Consider the following 19,310-nt stretch of genomic DNA (forward strand, 5'->3'; position numbering starts at 1 on the left):
TTTGGGAAGGATTTTCATTTGGCCACAAGGACTCAGATTCTCAATGTTCCATTTCTTACGAATACGAGGGGTTTTTCCCTAAAGCCAGTGGAGCATTTCGCCTGTATGGGGGTGGGGTGGGGAAGGCTCCCTGCTTGCCTTATACCATGCTTACACTGCAGTTTTTTTCTTGGGACTCCTGCAGGCCTTGAATACTGCTGCTACTTCCCCCTCCCATCATGAATATTCAGCAGCTGCAGTCATTGAGGGACTCAGGTGTCCGGAAGAGTAAGGTGATTGAAGCCAGCCCTAACCCCAAATCCCCAATCTCCATATTTAAGCCCTCAGACCAGGGGATCCCAGCCACGATTTCCCACTTGGGGGGCCAGGGGCTCCAGCGAGAGAGCGGGGCCGGGGCCCCAGCGATGAATCGGGCATCTGTTCAGCCCGCCGACACCATCACATCTTTCTGTATGATGTGTTGTAATAAGCATGTTGGTTTTCCAAAGACAAGGCTTTCTGTAATCCTCTCCCACCCGAGTCACTGGGATTGATAATTCAGCATAAAGGACGCACTGTTGGAACCAGCAAAGCATGCATTGTTTCCTACAGAATGCAGCCAGGGTCTCCGTAGCAGGGTGACATTTTCTTAAAAAAAAATAATAATTTAATTCTTCTGGTTACCATCAGCAGTTAACCTAAAGTCAGAACCGCTCCATTCTCTTGGAGGTTAAATGATTCTCCAAGCAGCCCTTGCAGGGATGGCTAAATTGCAGCCCTGTCCTTTTTTCGAGGGTTTCTAAAATAGATTTTCAGAATTGGTGCTGCCTGGTGTCTGCTGCCTGTGTGGTGACTCGGGATTTTTCTCCTACGGGGGAGCATCCTTTGCTGTGTTCCCCCTTCCGTGAAAAGACTTAGGCACTTCCAGCTGGTGGCAGGGGATACAGGCACAATACAGCAGCCTTCTCTGTCCCAGCTGTCTTTTTCATTACGTTAAATGCATTACTATGGCTGCAGCCTTTTGCAAAGCCGCAGGTAAAGGAAGGTGCAGGAGGAAGCCCGAGCCCCGGCAGTTTTGTTCCTAAGACTACAAAGCTACGGACGGTATCTCTGGATTTTCCACGTCTTCCTGCTTCTGGACTCCTGTCAGGGCTTGGAATGTTTCTATGAAGCTGCTTAAAGGTGCCCCGAGAAGATCACCTTTTTCTTTCTGCTAGGAAGCCCTGTTTTAAAGGATTTCTTTAAATGCATTATGGCTCATGCAGCGTCTCAATTAAAGAAAAACAGGGATTTAGAGATCAATGCCGAAGAGGAGACTGAGAAAAAAAGGAAACATCGAAAACGGTCCCGAGATCGGAAGAAAAAGGTATCTTTGCATGGAGCAGGGCAAAGAATCTTGCCCGGCTTCCTTTGTTTTGCGACCGGCAGGAGCATGTTGGGCTGTCTTTAGACCGAGGGTGAATTCTGGGGGAAGCGACGGGACCGGCTGATTGCAGGAGCCGGGGGGCCCCCAGCTATGGGGCTTGTAAAGAAATCGGAGCCTTTATCAGTCGGGTGGATGATTGCGGGGAGGATGCAGGAACCGTGTGTTCATTTCACATAGGAATTGTCAGGTTTCCATGACACAAAAAAATGTGTTACAAGGGAATTAAAAGTAGTTTCTCGGTAATAATTTCAAGGTTAAATGTACAGTATTGACCTGGGGGCTGAAGGAGAAAATATAAAGTTCGCCTTGATACTTCTTATGGGTCTTTCTCATGGAAGATCCATCTTTATGCAGGAACTGTGTCACATGTGAGATTTTTTTCCTCCAAACAAATCGATGACCTTAGAGGCGGAGAAGAAAAGTCATTTCCTGCTCTGTGGTCTTTTGAGTTGTATTTTTTTTTTTCCTTTTCTGTCCTGATTTCTGAAAGGTATAGGGTTGGAAGATACTGCCGCAGTAGTGTGAGAGAGAGAATGAACTTTCTTTTGTCAAATCCATCTCAAGATCACAAATGCTGATCTTTCTCTCCTGGGTGATTATCTTGAATGCAGAAATCTCTATAGCTGCAGCCTTCAGCACCCTGGCTGTTGGGAGGCTCGGGGCAGTGACTGGTGGGATCTCTGGACTTTTGTTTTGTTTTGATTTTTCCCGATCTGGAGGAAGAACAGGGTGGGGGCAAATTCTAGGTCAATGGTATTATATTACAGTTGAGGAGTCCTTGTTGAGTGTCTGGGGGCCATGCCCTTAGCTCAGACACCTGAGTACAGATCAGGAAGAGGAGGCCCCAGAGTCATTGTCCATCTTTATGACAATTAATAGAATTTGACCAAAAGTACATGATCCGAATGCCGGCGTCAGGTCGTAAAGCATTTTTATGTGTCTTTGTGAGAATCCCCAAGGGATGGATCATCTTAATTTGCTTTGAGCAAATGTGAGACGCTTTCTAAATGGCATGTAAACTCCTTTCGACATATGTGCATCTTTTTCGCTGGGTTGCTCTCAGTATTTAGCTGCCTTTTTTCCCCTTGGTCTTCCCATACTGCCGGGAGCCCACTCCATCCAGGCGTGGGGCACTGAGCCCTTTTGTTGCACGGCATGCTTTAGGAGGAGGATTTGGAGGGGTTACAGTTGGTGCAGGATGTTAAATATAGATGATTTCCCCTTTAAATGTATACGCAAATAAAACTTTTTGAGTATATTCTTGGCAAAAGTTCCAGCTCAGATTAAAATATTCCTTGCCGAGCAGGTTTCAGGGCCTCCTACAGCAGAGCTTATGAAATTACCGTATTCTCTTCTGTCTCGTTCTAATTTTGTCGTGTTATGTTGGGATGTGACTATGTCGCTATCGACCTGCCCTCCCCCCTCCCTGGAAGCAATCAGATCACCCCAAGTACTCTGATTTATTAGAGGGCTGCTTCAACCTACAGTAGTGTGATCATTGATACCTACAGGTTAAATAAGACTTGTTGGCTAAGCCAGGCTGCAGCCTTCCTTTGCCATCCATTGTGTTCCTGATGCCAGGGTGTGTTTGTGTGCCTGTGTCCATGGGGATTGTTGGGAAGGGACGAGGCAAGAGAAGTTCCTGGATTGAGGGAGCTGAAGCATCTGCTCTCAGGCTCGAAATGCTCTATTAGAGATATGACAGAGAGCTGTCCAATGGGAACTCTCTTAGCAGTCAGAAGGGGACAGAGAAAAGTCACCATTTATCTCCCTGAAATTTGTCCCCCTAATTTTTTTCCTGGAATTTAGAATAGGTGAAAAAAGTAGCACATGGCTTCTGCCTTCAGTGCTTGTCATGACTTAAAATCAGAATGGTCATACATTTACAGGCTCCTCCAGAATCCAGCAGAAGGGATATGTGTGTTTCTAAAGGGGCTTTTGGTGGGACATGATTAAAAGAAAATCACTCTAAAACTGCCGACTAATTCCCTGTAGTTCTACAGAGTGGACAATACCTCGTTCCTTTTCAAGGGCAAAGACTTCAGATCCCTTTCATAGTGAACTCTTATTCCCCCCCTAGCTTTTAAAATAAAAGTATATATATATATATAGCATTTTAAAGCTCCCAGGGAGTTTGACATCCATAATCTCCTTTTCTAAGACTTTTCCAGAGTTCTAAATGACTCTGTTTCATATTTGGAGGATTAGAAGGATGCCCTCACTTGCCCCTTTGCAGCAAGGAAGGGCTGCTGCTTTCTATTGTGTCCCCTAGGACGCTCACAAGGGCTACTGTCTATGAGTAGGGACCATCACAGAGAAAATGTCCTAAGTGTTAGTGCAGAGGCAGGGAACATCTCTGTTAAATGGGATCTCTCTGATAATCTGGTTGAGATCCATGAGGCAATAAAAGAAGACATCAGGCCTTATGCGACCCCGGCTACTCACAAAGGGCTCGGGCCTCCCTAGTGCTGGGCCACCTAACCGTGGGATATTAGTAATTAATCGTAATAAACGCCCCGGCTTTGTGTTGCTTTGACATTCAACTGTAATGGCTTCTTTGAAGGACCCAGAGAACAATGTGTGTGGTCTCTTCCAGAGATGGATCATGAGGAGGCAAAGTGCTTGCCAGCAAACTTTGAGGAGTTAGAATCAGCTGAATTGCAATAGCTGCTTTTGTTTTATTCTTGGCACATTTCATTCAAAGAATGCTCCACAAAAATGAAAATTTTTATCATCTGATGGAAATAAGTGATTAATGGGATTTTATTTTTAGATTTCATGCTTTGATTACTAATTATTACAAAATAGAAAGTCAACAAGCATATATTAAGTACTTATTATAGGCTGGGCATCAAGCTAAGTTGTTTATATTAGGATTCGCTTTTGTAGTTTTAATAGTAATAGCTGGTATTTATGTGGCACTTTCAAGTTTGCAAAGCACTTTTTAAATAGTATCTCATTTGCTCCTTGCAATAACCTAGGAAATAGATGCTATTATTATCCTATTTTTATTAGTAAGGAAACTGAGACAAAAGTCTAGCAGTTTACCCAGGGGTCACACAGTTAGTCAGTGTGTGAGGGCACATTTGAATTCGAATCTTCCTGACTCCAAGTCCAACACTCAAAAATATTTAAGTCATGTCTGACTCTGTGACCCCTTTTGGGGGTTTTCTTGGTAAAGATACTGGAGTGATTGGCCATTGCCTTCTCCAGTTCATTTTGCAGGTGGGGAAACTGAGGCAAACAGGATTAAGTGACTTGCCCAGGTCACACAGTAAGTGTAGCAGTTTTGAACTCAAGTCTTCCTGACTCCAGATCCAATTCATTATCCACTTTTTTTTATTGTGTTCTATTCCTCAAGCAAGCTTCCTAAAAGAAATGTGTAGGTTTCTTCCCCTTTATGTTACCTTATTCACTGGGAGCTTCTGTGATTGGGGGGGGTGTCACTTTTAAAGAAGTGAGAATAGCTCTCTGTCCTAAGAAAAGGAGGAGGCTGAAGGAGTGATCCTGACTCTGGCTGTTCTGTCATCCCAGGGGGAAAAGGGTGATTTTGTCCATCTTTGGCCACCCTTCCTAGCATTGACTGAGCCCTTGTACATAGCCAATATTCAATGTCGGCTTGAAGACATTAGCAACCAGGCCTTCAGTCTCTACAAGGGAGATTAGCTTTGGGTACCAAGGGGTTTGCCTTCTTAAAGGTGCTGGTTATTGGGATGGTTTCTCCCTCTCAATCTGCACTTTCCTCTTTTTAGCTAAAAAAATATTCTTTTTGAAAGAAAGGGAGAAATGATGTACTTGTTAGGGTCCTCACAGCCTTTAAAGGAATGGATACAGATCCATTCTCTTTAAGGTGGTAGTTGATCACTTTGCACTTGGATATACTTGGATAACATACTAAAAATGGAGCCATTGTGTCTCTGTGTGGGCAGTGAATGCTACCTAAGAAGTCCCTTCTCTTCAGCAACCCTCGGAAAGAAACAGAGCCTGTTAGACAAGAGACTTAGAATCCTGGATTCTTGGAGATTCCAAGGTCTCCAACATGTATTTTGCGTGTGTTTTTGCATAAGAGATTGGTATTCTCTAGTGAGATTAAAATGTAAGCTTCTTTGAGTCAGGGGCTATTTTGTACAGTAGCTGACATGTTGGAGGGAAGGCAAGTCAACAGACATTTATTAAGAACTCTGTGCCAGGTACTCAGCTACATCCTGGGGGCACAAAAGAAAGACAGTTCTTGTCTTCAAGGAACTTATATTCTAATATGGGGAGAGAACCCACAAAAGGGAACTGAAAAGCTTTAAGGGATGGAAAAAGCAGGGAGGGAAGGAAAATAGTTCAAGAGCCCTGAGAGTCAAAATAATAGAAATAGAGCTTGGAAAATAAAGGATAGTAGGCCTAAGTCCTCTCACAGATGGAAGCCCAGAAGGAACTCACCCATGGAAGTTATTTAATCACTATATGTCTCAGTTTCCCTGTCTGTAAAATGTAAAATCTCTAAGGAGCCTCCCTTCTCTAAATCTATAATCCTATGGCTCATGTTTTCTGTCACTACTCATATCCAAAGCTTTTTGTTTTTCCTCACGAAGATTTGTTCTTATTGATTATATGTTAGCCAAATGCAGAATTGTGAAACACACCTACAAGCAGCCTGTTGTAACAGGCTAAGGTTTATCACACCCTCATTTTACTGACAAGTGAACAGAGCCAGAGAGATTACATGGTCTGTGTCACATCACACAGCTGATCAGTGGCATTTGGTGCAGGGGCATAAAGTAAGCACTTAATAAATGTTTGTTCCCTTCCTTCTTCCTTTCTTTCCTCTCTTCCTCCCTTCTTTCCCTCCTTTCCTCACTCCTTCCCTCATCCTTCCCTACATTTTCCTTACTTCTTTTCCTTTTCTCTATCTCCCTTTTTCCTTTTTTTCTCCCTCCCTTCTTCTCTTTCTTCCTTTCCCCTCCCTCATTCTTCCTTTCCCCTCTCTCCTTACCTTCCTTCCTTCTTTTCTTCCCTCCTTCCTTCCCTCCTTCCTTCCTTCTTTCCTTCCTTTTTTCCTTCCTTTCTTCCCTCTTCCCTTCCTTCCTTCTTTCTTTCTTTCCTTCTCTCTTTCCCTTCCAACTAGAATCTACATCTTTAATTCCCATTCCTTTCCCCCTTCTCAACACAATTCTACCTCTTTTTATTTGTTTTTGACTGAACTTGTGATTTCATCAATGTCATGAGTTCCCAGTATGAAAATCCCCTCCGCCAATGCAAGCCTTCAACTTGTCTGTAACTTGTAGTCCTAGAGAGATGCTTGAGGGCACAGAGCAGGGTGGTTTTCCTACAGTCACACAGCTAGTATATGATGAGGACAGAACTTGAATTCAGCTCTTCCAAACTCCACCATTGTCTCTCTCCCTCTCTACATATGCTTAAGGATTAAAAGGAAAAAACCAACCCTTTCTGAAATTTTTCCTCTTGAACCAAGAAGAGAAATTGACCGCACTGTTGGATATTTCAGAACATTAGGGTGTTTTCTAGTTTGTAAAGAACATTTCTCCCAATGGTGCCACTGGGATCTAAGTCGCATCAGAATGGCTAGAACCATGTCATTGGGAGGTGTCCATGAGTAAGCATTTTACTGAAGGTCACTCAACTAGTAGGAGGGAGGCAAACCAACAACTGAATGAGCTCTTTTGGACTATAAATTAGGTGTTTGCCTTTCTGGATCTTGATGCTTCCAAATAAGTTTTCAGTAGCCAATAGAAGAGGATTCATTAAGCATTTATTACAAAGTAAAAAATGAAACAATTCCTGCCATCCAAGAGCTTACTGGGAAAGACTCTGTGTGTGTGTGTGTCTCTCTCTGTCTCCTTGTCTCTGTCTCTCTGTCTCTCTTTCTGTCTCTCTCTCTGTCTCTCTGTCTCTCTCTGTCTTTCTCTGTGTATGTCTCTCTGTCTCTGTTTCTCTCTTTCTGTGTGTGTGTGTGTGTATGTGTGCATACACAGAGAATAAATAGAAATAAATCTGAAGCTGTTAGGGAAAAAAGTTGGAGGATCACTAAAGGTTTCCCATTGAACAAGAAGTCATTTACCTGGCTTGATCTGGGGTCCAAAGATCACCTTCATGTTCCATGGCTATATTTCTGGGCCTCTGTGAGCTTGGATTTTTAAAATGACATTTATTCTAACTTTTGGCTTCCTTTGAAATCTTTGGTATTTTTTTTTTTACATTTAAAAACACGATTCCGAGCAGGATTCATTAACAGTCAGCCAGAGGGGTCCATGAACAAAAATGTTTAAAACCCTCACTTGATACTCTTTCAACTTTGTCTTGAAGAAAACATAGGGTGAGATGAAGAGGAAAGTATTCTGGGTGTGAGAGATGTATGGCCAAAGAGAGGAATATAGGAGATGGGCTACGTGTGTGAGATACAGAGAAAAGGCCGATTGCTCATGCAGGGAGAGGAGTAATTTATAATGAGACTGGAAAGATAATCATTGGGTGCTTAACTAGAATAATCATGTTAGTATTATATAGAATTTTATGGCTTACAAAAGACCTCCCATACACTACTCCATTTGATATGTTGAGACTCTGCGATGTGTCCTTAACTGTGGGAGAAACAAAAGAAACAGAAACTTTGGGGTTTTACCCCCTGGAAGCTTTTCATCTAACTGAGAGAAGGAGACTAAAGTATATCAGGGTTATTGCAGATAGAATCAAAGGCTCTACATTGTATCATGGGTTATGGATTCAGCAAGAGGTCAGAGGAAACTCAGTTTAGTGGAGGCTCTGTTAGTGAGGAAGGCTTGCAGAGGAGGCAAAGCCAGAAGGATGAGAAGGTTTAGGCAAGCAAAGGTAAGAGACAGAGGTAGAGAATCAACATTAGCAAAGGGCCAGCCAGGGATGATAGAGCCACAAGCCTTTATTAGCACCTGCTCTGTGCCCATACTCTGTGACATAAAGACAAAGACATAGTCATTGCCGTCATTGAGCAGCCCTCCTCAAGAGAGAGGCGATGTGTGTGAGATAAGCAACATGTATTTAGAAAAAGAATTTCACTAAGGACACATCAGGAGATGGAAGAATCAGAAAAAAGGAGAAGGCTGTGCTTGGACTGAGTTTTGAAGGTAGCAGGAAATTCTAAAGAGTGAAAGTGAGAAAACAGGGCACTCCAGGAGCTGGGGAGAACAGAGGCAAAGAGGTGGGAGATGGGAGATGCAGTGTCTTGTGGGAACAAGAACAAGGTCATTCTGCCAGTACTACAGAATAAGGGAAGAGGAAGAATGTATAATGGGCCTGGAAAGGAATGAATCACGCATGCTTTCTAGAGGGAACGATGACAAGATGTGTCTGAAGCAAAGAGTTCATTTGGGTGAGAAATTAAAGAACGTAAGATTAGAGGAAAGGGGGCCAGAGGAGAGAGGGTCTTAAAAATCAAATGGGGAAGACTTTAGACTTGGCTATGTAGGAAATACAAGCCCTGTAGTCTCTTGTATGGGGAGTGTCGTGAATCGGATTGCTGGTGGAAATGTTTGGTGCTTCATGGATATTTCAAATCTCTGTCTCACTCTAAATCACTTCTGGGACCAGAGAACTGAAAAAGTTGGTGGCTCTGCCCCACCGCCACTCATGGAGCCAGATTTTGGAGCAGCAGGAAGCGGCACTTTCAGGTTGCTGGTGAGAAACTCGGGGAGACGTGTGGACGAGCTTTGGCAGACTGAGCTTCATTTTCTCTGACTGTTCCATTTGGGTAGACCTAATAAAAGTCTAACCGTTCACAGGCAACTAATATAGAAACCATAAACTGTAGCATAGCTTAAACTATCATTAATAAATCAGCCAACAAGCATTTATTGATTTGCTTGTTTGGTTTTGGTGAGGTAATTGGGGTTGAGTGACTTGACCAGGGTCACACAGCTAGCAAGTGTTATGTGTTTGAGGCCAGACTCTGGTCCTCCTGACTTGAGGGCCAGTGCTCTAGCTACCCCTTAACAAGCATTTATTAAGTGCTTACTGTGTTCCAGATGCTGTTCCAGGTCATGAAGATACAAAGATGAAATTAAAATCACTCCTGTCTGAAATAGTTCCTTGTATTCTATCAGAAAGGTAGTGAGTGGTGTAATAGTTGGAGTGCCGGGCCTGGAGGCAGGAAGACTCATCTGGCCTCAGACCCTTATTAACTGAGTGACTCTGGACAAGTGATTTTACCCTGTTTGCCTCAGCTTCCTCATCTGTAAAGTGAGCTGGAAAAGGAAGTAGCAAAACACTCCAGTGATTTGCCAAGAAAACCTTCAAATAGGTTAGAAAGGGTCAGATACAAATGAACAACAGCATTCTATCAGAAATCTTTAGTCAGATTTGTGGCTGGAAATTTGTAGTGGAAATAAAATCCCACTTTTATCACTTAATGCAGGGGCATCAAACTACAGCCCACGGGCCAGATGAGGCAGCTGAGGACGAGTATCCCCCTCACCCAGTGTTATGAAGTTTCTTTATTTAAAGGCCCACAAAACAAAGTTTTTGTTTTTACTATAGTCCGGCCCTCCAACAGTCTGAAGGACAGTGAATAGGCCCCCTATTTAAAAAGTTTGAGGACCCCTGACTTAATGAATGATACTGTTCAAATGATTAATCTCCTTGAGCCTTAGATAGTTTCTAAGTCCCCTTCCAGCTCCCAAGCTATGGTCCTATGACCCCATGTCCATAGAAGGATAAATACAAAATCTATTCAGGGTGATTTGAGGAAGGGAAGTAGCAGTTGGAGTGGGGAATGGGAACCAGGAACAGCTCTATGGGGAATGTGGGGCCAGAGCCCAGTTGAAGAGGGAACAGGGATTCTGTTAGGTGGAGGTAAGGAGAGAGACCATTCAAGCTAAGCTGGAAGAAATAGGGATTCTTAGGAAGGAGTGATATTTAACATTGCCCCTACCATTCACTTTGACCCCATCATTTTATAATAAAATTGAAATACAAAAGGGGTAAATGGATCACTCAGGACAACAGGTGGCTAGCATCAGAACTGGGATTTGAATTCCGGTCTTTTAAATAGAAATCCATTGCTACTTCCACTTTACCACCCATAGGAAATTATGTTGCCTTTGTAACAGGAAGTGATGTCCTAGAGGGTAGGAACTATTTTATTTGTGCACGTTTGATTAAATAGACATTTCTCAAATAGGTGAAGATGGAAGTCAAACGAGGCAATAAAGGTGGAGGGACGTGGCTCTTGATGCATTTAATGTCTCCTATATTCACAGCCCTGAATATACCTGATTTTGCCTCATCTTGGGAGCTGAGCAGAGGAAGTGTTGGCCAGTACCTGGCCGAGAGGTCCTCTGACTTTGAGAGGCAAGGGGATAAAGAAGAATAAATTTAGGTTTGGGAGTAAGAAGCAGTGTGATCTTGGGTGCTTAATTCATTTGAACTCTCTTTGACTCATTTTCCTTATCTGTAAAATGAGGTGGTTAGAATAAAATGATCTCCGATGCCCCTTATGGCTCAAAATCTATGATACTGTGATTTAGGAATGGGAAACAAACTAAGAAAATATTATTTGTCAGCTGATTTCTTTTCAAGGTACGCTATGCTGTTTATTATATAGTTTTGTTTTAAAAAAAAATGGAATCTGGATATCTTTTCTAAGAAGTGTTTAAATCCTGTTTTAATGAAGTCCCTTTTAATGACCCCCTACTTGTGCATCGGCCTCCATTGGTATGGCCTCAAAGTCAAGATAATAAATCATTTTTGCTTTTCTTTTTTTTTTCCCTGGGCACATAGTAGGTGCTTAATAAGAGCTTGTTTACTAAATGATTAACATTATTACAGATGTTCCAGTATAGTCCTAGTACCTTTATATTGTCTTTGAAGAAACATTTCTGAGTTCTCTTTTTATGAATCTTTCTCTGTAGTTTCATGCTCACACTCCCAAACAACAAGCATTATAAGGGGAAATTTTCTGGAGAAATTTTGCTATTGACTTGAAATTACACCGGAAATGGATTTAATGGTTCTTTATGGTGCATGATGTCTGTATTTTGGAAGAGAGATATAGTCCTGCTAGTTTTTGAGGGCCTCTGAGGTCTGGTTGTTGAGGATACACACTTTCTGGTAAATCACATCAAGACTGTTTTCTGTGGTTCTTTTCTAAATTGTTCCTTGGATCCACCATAGGGGATCCATCCAAAGTGTTGAAGGCGTAGCCCTGGTTTTGTCAGGATGGCTGATAGGCCGTGAGCTATATAGGTTAAAGGACCATACTTAGAATCAGGAAGGCCTCTGTCCAACCTTGACTCTGATGCATATTACTGGGGGGACCACGAGCTCACCACTTAAGTTCTCTGCAATATAAGCAACTCTCTAAGATAGAGATTTGAATGTGTTGCATTTGTCTTGGTGAAAAGTACTTCCACACTGACCAAACCAGAGCTCCTTTCTATAGGCTCGTCAAAACCAATGAAATTGCCCTCTTATCTCTCATGCTCATTCTTGATGGCTACATATCTCATCTTCTTGCTGGCCACATTTATCCTTGATCACAGATTTATGCTGCTTCTCATGAGAAGGATTCCCAAAAAAGTCAGCTATAATTAAATGATATCTCAAAAGCGACCATAATTCCACGAAAACCTGTGATGTGTTTTTTTTAGAAAGTGGAAGATATTTTATAAATAAATATGTATCTCTTTTCAAAATTAAAATGTTTATTTATTAGATATATATAAAACAGAGGAAACCAGTATTTAAGTTAGCTGTTGTAAGGAGGCAGTAATTAGAAAAAAGTAGCAGTTATCATGGCTTTTTATGTTGACTGGTGTATAACTTAAAACAGGGAAGGAATACAGTTTCCTTTAGCAATCTCATGTATCTAAATTTTAGGATATAGATATTTGTAAATTTAAAGACAGTAGCAAGAGTTTGATCCAGATTTAACTGGAAACTTATTTGGCTGCTGTTTCAAAAGCAATTCAAACATTTTATCTGGAATCTTTCCCTAGCAGGCCAGATTTCTGATAGTTTGACCCATTCAGGATCCTGCTGTGACCTCAAGGCAGCTGGGTGGCACAGTGGGTAAAGTCCTATTCCTGGAGTCAGGAAAACCTGAGTTCAAATTTGACCTTACTAGCTGTGTGACCCTGAACAAGTCATTTAATTTCTGTCCGCTTCGTTTTTTTCAAGTGTAAAATAGAGATTATATTAGCACCTACCTTGCAGGGTTATTGTGGGGATCAAATGTGATAATATTTGTAAGGAGGTTAGCATAGTACCTGGCACATAGTGGATGTCATAGAAATGTTTCTTCCTTCCCTTTAGATGTTGCCCGTTAAGTGAGTTGGGATGCTGGGTTACGGATTAAACATAACAGCTCCTTCAGAATTCATGGAGTCCATTTTGGGTTTCATTGTCACTTTCTTGTATCTCTTCTTCTTCAAATGGAGCTGACTCCAGGCTCTCAGACCTATGTCCACAAAGCCCGATGCCACGGCAAGTCCTTTCATGCTGGAAAGGCTTCAAGTGTATTGACAAAAACAGATCCCAGTCCAAGTAGCTTTGATAAGGTTGATCACCCAATGGTTGGCTTTGAGGTCATGAATTTTTCAAGCAGCAATTCGCAGAGGAAATCCCCAGAGCTTCAGAGACTTCAGTCTGTCTTGGTAGAGGAAGCAGCCCTACTCATGAGACCACGGATTCTCGGGTCATGGAAGCTTTAATAATTCACTGGTGGATCCGTTGTCTCCTTGTGACTTCCGCCCATTGTTCCTGGTTTTAGGAGCTTTAAATTCTGGTATTAAAACTGAGCTAAATAACACCCCCACCATGGCCTCAGTTTAGTCAGCCAATCAAAAAGCATTTATTAATGGTTTACCACGTGCCAGGTTCCATTGGGGATATAAAGAAAGTCAAAAACAGTGTCTGACCTCAAGAAGCACTCGTTCTAATCTCTGGAGATGTGGCTAGAATCTCACACCCTATTCCTTGTAGACAAGAGAGAGGCTAGAGCAAGGTGGGCCATATGAGCTATAGGCAGAATTGGGCCTGGTCAGATGACTGTTCCCAATGACAGCAGATCGATCGATTGATTGATTGATGTCAACCTGGAATGGTTGCTCTAGAGATCTGCCCTGTGCTCTTTGTGGCTTAAAATTTGTAACATTATTATTTTTGATGAAGAACGACTTGGCATTGTTAATCCCATTTGAATATGACACAGAGCTGTTTGGGGTGCTCCAAAACAGGGTTCAAAAGGGCTGTTATGTCAAAAATAAAGTCTTCATTATAGCAAGAGGAAAATGTCATTGGGAAAAATGTCAAGTCCTCCATTAGCTCTAAATAGGCAATATAGGAAGATAGGATTCAATCATTCAACCAGTCAGCCCTCCCTCTTGTGTGCCGAGCCCTAAACTGGGCTTTAGAGATAAAGAGATTGAGTCCTGTTATTAAAAAAAAAAATTACATCCTAACTTGGAGGGTTGGGGGGAAGAGGGAGGGAGGTGAACCACAGAGCTCTGACTCTCAGTCTGTGTGCAGTATATCCATATTGAATACATGATGGTTTGGGAAGAGGGGATCAGGAAAGACTGGCTATGTTCAGAATGATTTTGCCTTGAGGTTGATTAGAAGCTGATTGAATGGGTACTGTCCGTTGGACCCAGCTGCCAGAAAAGTTCATTTGATCCCAGGCCACATTACTAGTAGTGGAGTGTCCAGACTAGGGGAGCTAATGCCCCTGCTGTGCTCCGTGCCAGGGAGCCCACTCCTGGAGTATTGTGTTTAGGTCGCGGTGTCATGTTTTAAAAGGGATATTACAAAGCTGGAACGTGGCCCAAGGGAAGCAGTGGAACGGTGAGGGAACCTGAAACCATGTTCTATGAGAATCAGTTGCCACACCTGGGAATGTTTTCCTTGAACAAGAGAAAACATAGAAGGGATGAACAGTGGTTTTTCAAATATTCCAAGGGCTAATTGTGGAAGGACGGTCGAGGTTATCGTCCCTTGATAGAAGGAGAGCCAGTGGGGAGCTAAAGGGGGAAAGCTGATTTTCCCTGGATGTGATAATAATAGCTAGCTGATATTTATATAATGCTTTAGGGCTACAAAGCACTTTATATACATTATCTCATTTAATCTTCATGAAAAGGCTACAAGGTGGGTGCCATTTTTAGCCTTAACTTGCTGGTGAGGAAACTGAGGCAGAGAGAGATTGAATTGACTTCCTCTGTCTTAAGACACATTGACTGTCTTAAGTAGAATTTGAATTCTGGTCTTCTTTTAATTCTAAGTCCAGGAATCTAGCCATTGAGTACCAAGGAGTCTAAAATAACTTTGAACTATCTTAACACTGAGAGCAGTTTAAGACTAGAGTGAGAGGCAGAGTAGAAAAAGAGTTGGCATCTGAAAGACCAGAGTTCAGCTCCGCGCTCACCCATAGGAAAAACTCCACAAATATCTATTGAATAAAATTGCCTTTAAGGGCTGCCACCAACCGCCCAGAGAATTCTGGAGCTCAGGAAGTAGGGATGCCCACTTGGAGTATTCTTTCTAGAGCCTCTTGTGGAAATTACAATGTTCATTCATAAATACCATGAGTCATTTCTTTTCTGACCTCACCTTGCCTATCTCTTCTCCATAACCATTCATTAAGATCCTGCACAATTCACTTCAAGTTAGATATTAGAAAAAAGACAAAGGCAATTAAATCCTGGGTTGGGCCCTCGAGGAGTTTATAATCCAGTGAGGGTAGGGATTAAATGTAAAGAAAGATGACAAAACATATTTAAAGACTAGGATGGGTAGTAAGAGATCCACTTTGATATTGTCATAATGTCATAATATGGACATTATAGCAAGTCTGAATGTCGACCTGGAGATCTTTTTTGCATCAGAAAGTAGATTTCTCTTTAACTAATAATAATTATTAGTATAACAACAAATAATATTTATATCACAATTTTAGTCCTGCATGTATTATCACTTCTGATCCTCACAACAACTTTATGAGGTCAGTGCTATTATCTCCAGTTGACTGATAGGGAAACTGAGGCTGAGAGCAAGCATTGGAGGCAGGATTTGAACTGGTCTTCTAACTGTAGGTTCAGTGTTCCATTCATTATGTTACCTAGCTATCCGGAAGGATGGATTAAACCAGAAGACTTGTGGGAAGTCTTCTTCAATCCTGAGTTTCTGTGACTGTGAATAAAAAACTACTTATAATAGATGAATGAACAAATTCCCTCAGTAGGATTTATATTGTTACAACCTAGAAGTAACCTGCTACGTGTACAGATTCAAACATCATTGGTTTGTACATATGTGTGTGTGTGTGTATGTGGAGAGAGAGAGAGAGAGAGAGAGAGAAACAGAGACAGAGACAGAGACAGAGAGAGACAGAGAGACAGAGACATAGAAACAGAGAGATACACATATATGTGCACTTGTACCTCCCTATCCATGGTCCTTTTCAAGAACGAAGAACAACAATGCATATAAAGATATGCATGTGAAAATCTACACAATTGTACTCATAAAAATAGGTAATAGATAAAAACATTGTAAAAATTTCAATTTGCTTTAATAAGTTATGTATCTTGGAGATACATACACATGTGTATTTACATATATATTTGTGTGTATGTGTGCACATATATACATGTATATATAACTAAATTGTGTATATGTTATATTGAAGCATATGTATATGTGTACATATATGTGTGAATAGATGGATACACAGATAAATTGATAGATACATAGATAGATACATGGTTTTTACATACTTTAATATTTATTTCTTACTTACTAATATTATATAACTTACTATTATAAATTGACATTCATGTGATGAGACTATTTATTACTTCTTTTTAAAGGACTAGCAGGAGAATGAATGATAGATAAAGTATTAAGTACTTATTATGTGTCAAGCTTGGTGTGCGCCATGTAAATGTCACACATACTTATTTTGTATTTCCATTCCTGGGAACACAAATAAAAAAAAAGTAAGATAGTCACTATTTCAGAAAGTTTTTGGCTTGTTGAGGGCTATTATTTTTCCTGTCTTGTCAATAAGAAAACTGAGGCAGATAGAGGTAAAGTAATTTGTACAGAGTCACACAGATAGTGAGAAAAACCAGGACTAAAACCAAAATACTTCCATTAGTTGACAATTAACACTAATGACTAGTGTTCATCAGTCTACATCACGCAGACCAAAGTCTGATTTTCAGTGGTACCTTGCCACTATCCTTTCCTTACTGAGCTGGTTTTTATTGTTTGTAGCTTTGGTTTTTATATTGCCTAGATCCTTTCCCCTGTATCCTTCCCCTTTCTAGCTTCCAGAGAGCTACCTCCTATAAACAATGAGTTTTCTTTAAAAGAATGATATGGGGGGAATAGGGGAAACTTCATTAAAACCAACAAACACACAAAACATTGTATTCAGTGCGCCGCATGTGTAGACCCCAATCTCTCTGTAAACAAGTTGAACTCAGTGTGAGGAGCTAAGAAGTATTTGTCTTCTCTTATATCTTTGAACTCAGGCTTGATTTTTCTAATTCTGCAACATTAGTCATCAATCAACAGATCATTTTGATTGTTGTGTCATTGTTCTTTCCATTTCTGTGGCTGTAGTCATGTCTGTGGTTTTCATGCTCTTCCTTACTTTAATTTGTATCAGTTCAAGAAATCTTTCCATATTTCTCTATAGTTTACAAGGAGAAACAACTTGGGCACAAAAAATATTGGGGTGGTGTAGTGAGTGGGAAGGAGGAGTTCTCTGATAGTCTGTAAGGGGGATACTTGCTCTTAGTATTGGCCATTAAGAAGTCTTCATGGATTGGATGCCATTTGGGCTGAATTTTCAATAACGTTTGTTCAGTTGAATTGAATTTAACATCAGTTTCCTCATTTGTAAAATGAGAATCATACTTCTTAGCCCACCTGCCTCATAGAGTATCTGTCAAAACAGTATTTGGTAAACCTTGGAGTGCTTACACTGTGTATGATTAAAATCATTCATGTCTCCTTCAGTGCTTAGTAGAAGCTCAATAGATCTGTCTAATTTGTTGAATCAACTTATTGATTCTTTATCTCTTTTTCTTAAATGAAGGATATAAAAAAGAAAAAGAAAAAAAGGGGGAAATTTTCCTTCAAATATGCCATACACAAAAGTAAACCTTTTAAGGGAACCAGAAAAATCTGTATTCAAAGTCTTAGTCTTCTACTATGTGACCTCAGACAAATACTCTGGTTCTCCATTGCCGTATTCATATTCATTCATTTTCAATTCTTGGTGACCCCATTTGGGGTGTTCTTGACAAAGACACTGGAGTGGTTTGCCATTTCCTTCTCTAGCTCATTTGTCAGATAAGAAAACTGAGGCTAGATGAATTAAGTGATTTGCCCAAAGTCACACAGCTTGTGTCCCAGGCTAGATTTGCATTCAGGAAGAAGAGAAATATCCCTGACTCCACATCCGGGTCTCTATCTTCCAGCTGCCCTGCATTTCATCTCTCAAATAAAGAGCTCAACCTTGATGCCATTCAAGGTGTGTTCTAGTTCTAACTCTAGGATAGTGTGATCCTTAGAGTCAAGTCTGCATAGATCATTCTGAAAAAGGACATTGATTTGAGGACAAGTACTAAAATCACTTTGCTGGTGAAAATAAATGTTGGGGGAACGGCTGGATCATGTAGCAATATCTGATGCACTTTCTAATCACTACCTTCCAGCCCCCGAATTTCATGCAAGAACAGAAGTAAGGTCCAACACAGTAACTACTCAATTGTCCCAAAATGGGTTGTATCAGTTAGAATGGAAAGTGCAGTTTGAGGTATGGGAAGAGAAAGGCTTTAGATTTCTTTTTCAACATCAGCAGCAACTTTGGTGAGATACCAGGGGCCAGCTCGAATTTCGTTGTGTAGCCAGTGAAATTGGATTTCACCAGTGTGAAAGCCAGAATTTTTCTGGTTAACAGGATATGAAATTTTCTTTGAGAGTTAAAGAAATTTTTTTTGGCGATTAATACAATAAGTGCAAATCACTCCCTCTCCTGAGTTTTTTTTTTTTTTTTTTTTTTTTAGGATTTATTCAAAACAAATATTTAAGTCAATTCACAAAAAATTTAGTGGTTATCTACTGTGTGTCTGACACTGTAATGGCTCTAGAAATATAGAGGCTGGGGGTGGCAAGGGAGTGAAGCAATCCCTGCCCTCAAGAAGCTGATACTCTATAATTTCCTTCATGCTATTATACACAGATAAATAAATACAAAATTAATTTTAAAATGATGAACGTGGCTATTGACTGTCCCCAGTGCTTCCTTATCTCTGTACCTTGGTATCCCACTTTTACTTCAAGGTTCAACTTAAATACTAACTTTGTTGGTCAATTTTTCTTGGTCTCCAGTTGTAACCGCCTTCTCTTCTTAATATACATTGCATTTACCTGGTGCAGATCTTGTATGTTACACTGTTAGAATGCAAACTCCTTGAGGGCAGGGCCTGTTTCACTTTTGTGTTTCCCCAGCACTTAATATAGTGGCTAGCACATAGTAGGTATTATAATGCTTGTTAAATTGAATTTAATGATTCAATGATTTAATTTGGATAAATCTGAAAAATATCTTTTGCTTATTAGTTAATTTTAATTGGGATGTGGGTTTTAAGTTTCCGCCCTTGGTCTAGATGGGTTGCAGATTTTGCTCCTCTTTAGAAAGGATTTTATTAAAGATTATAGACAGAAATAGATTTTGTATACCAGCTATTTACTGATAATGAGCATTCTAGCATTCAGAAAGGTGGTGTTGTTTGTTAGTGGTGAGACATTTCAGTTCCGTTTCAGTTCTGATTCTTTGTGACCCCATTTGCGTTTTTTTTTTTTTTTTTGGCAAAGATACTGGCATGGATTGTCACTTCCTTTTCCAGAACTT

The 19,310-nt window shown here is 40.8% G+C and overlaps 1 protein-coding gene across 29 annotated transcripts in view; it reads left to right on the forward strand.

The window, feature by feature from the left end:
- The window catches only part of ANK3 (ankyrin 3), a 592,702-nt gene that overhangs the window by 243,475 nt on the left and 329,917 nt on the right, over positions 1 to 19,310 (forward strand). For 4 of the 29 annotated variants that reach the window (XM_031956909.1, XM_031956912.1, XM_031956911.1 and 1 more), the window contains exon 1: positions 239 to 1,345. The exons of 2 other annotated variants lie outside the window; for them this stretch is intronic. In XM_031956909.1, coding sequence (XP_031812769.1) covers positions 1,232 to 1,345 — 114 coding nt within the window. In that variant the 5' untranslated portion in view covers positions 239 to 1,231. Of the gene's footprint in view, positions 1 to 235; positions 1,346 to 19,310 lie in introns of those variants that run through there. 23 more of the 29 variants (XM_031956930.1, XM_031956944.1, XM_031956934.1 and 20 more) reach the window with 11 other exon arrangements.

The sequence above is a fragment of the Sarcophilus harrisii genome, chromosome 2, assembly GCF_902635505.1.
Source record: "Sarcophilus harrisii chromosome 2, mSarHar1.11, whole genome shotgun sequence".
Classification (NCBI taxonomy): Eukaryota; Metazoa; Chordata; class Mammalia; order Dasyuromorphia; family Dasyuridae; genus Sarcophilus; species Sarcophilus harrisii.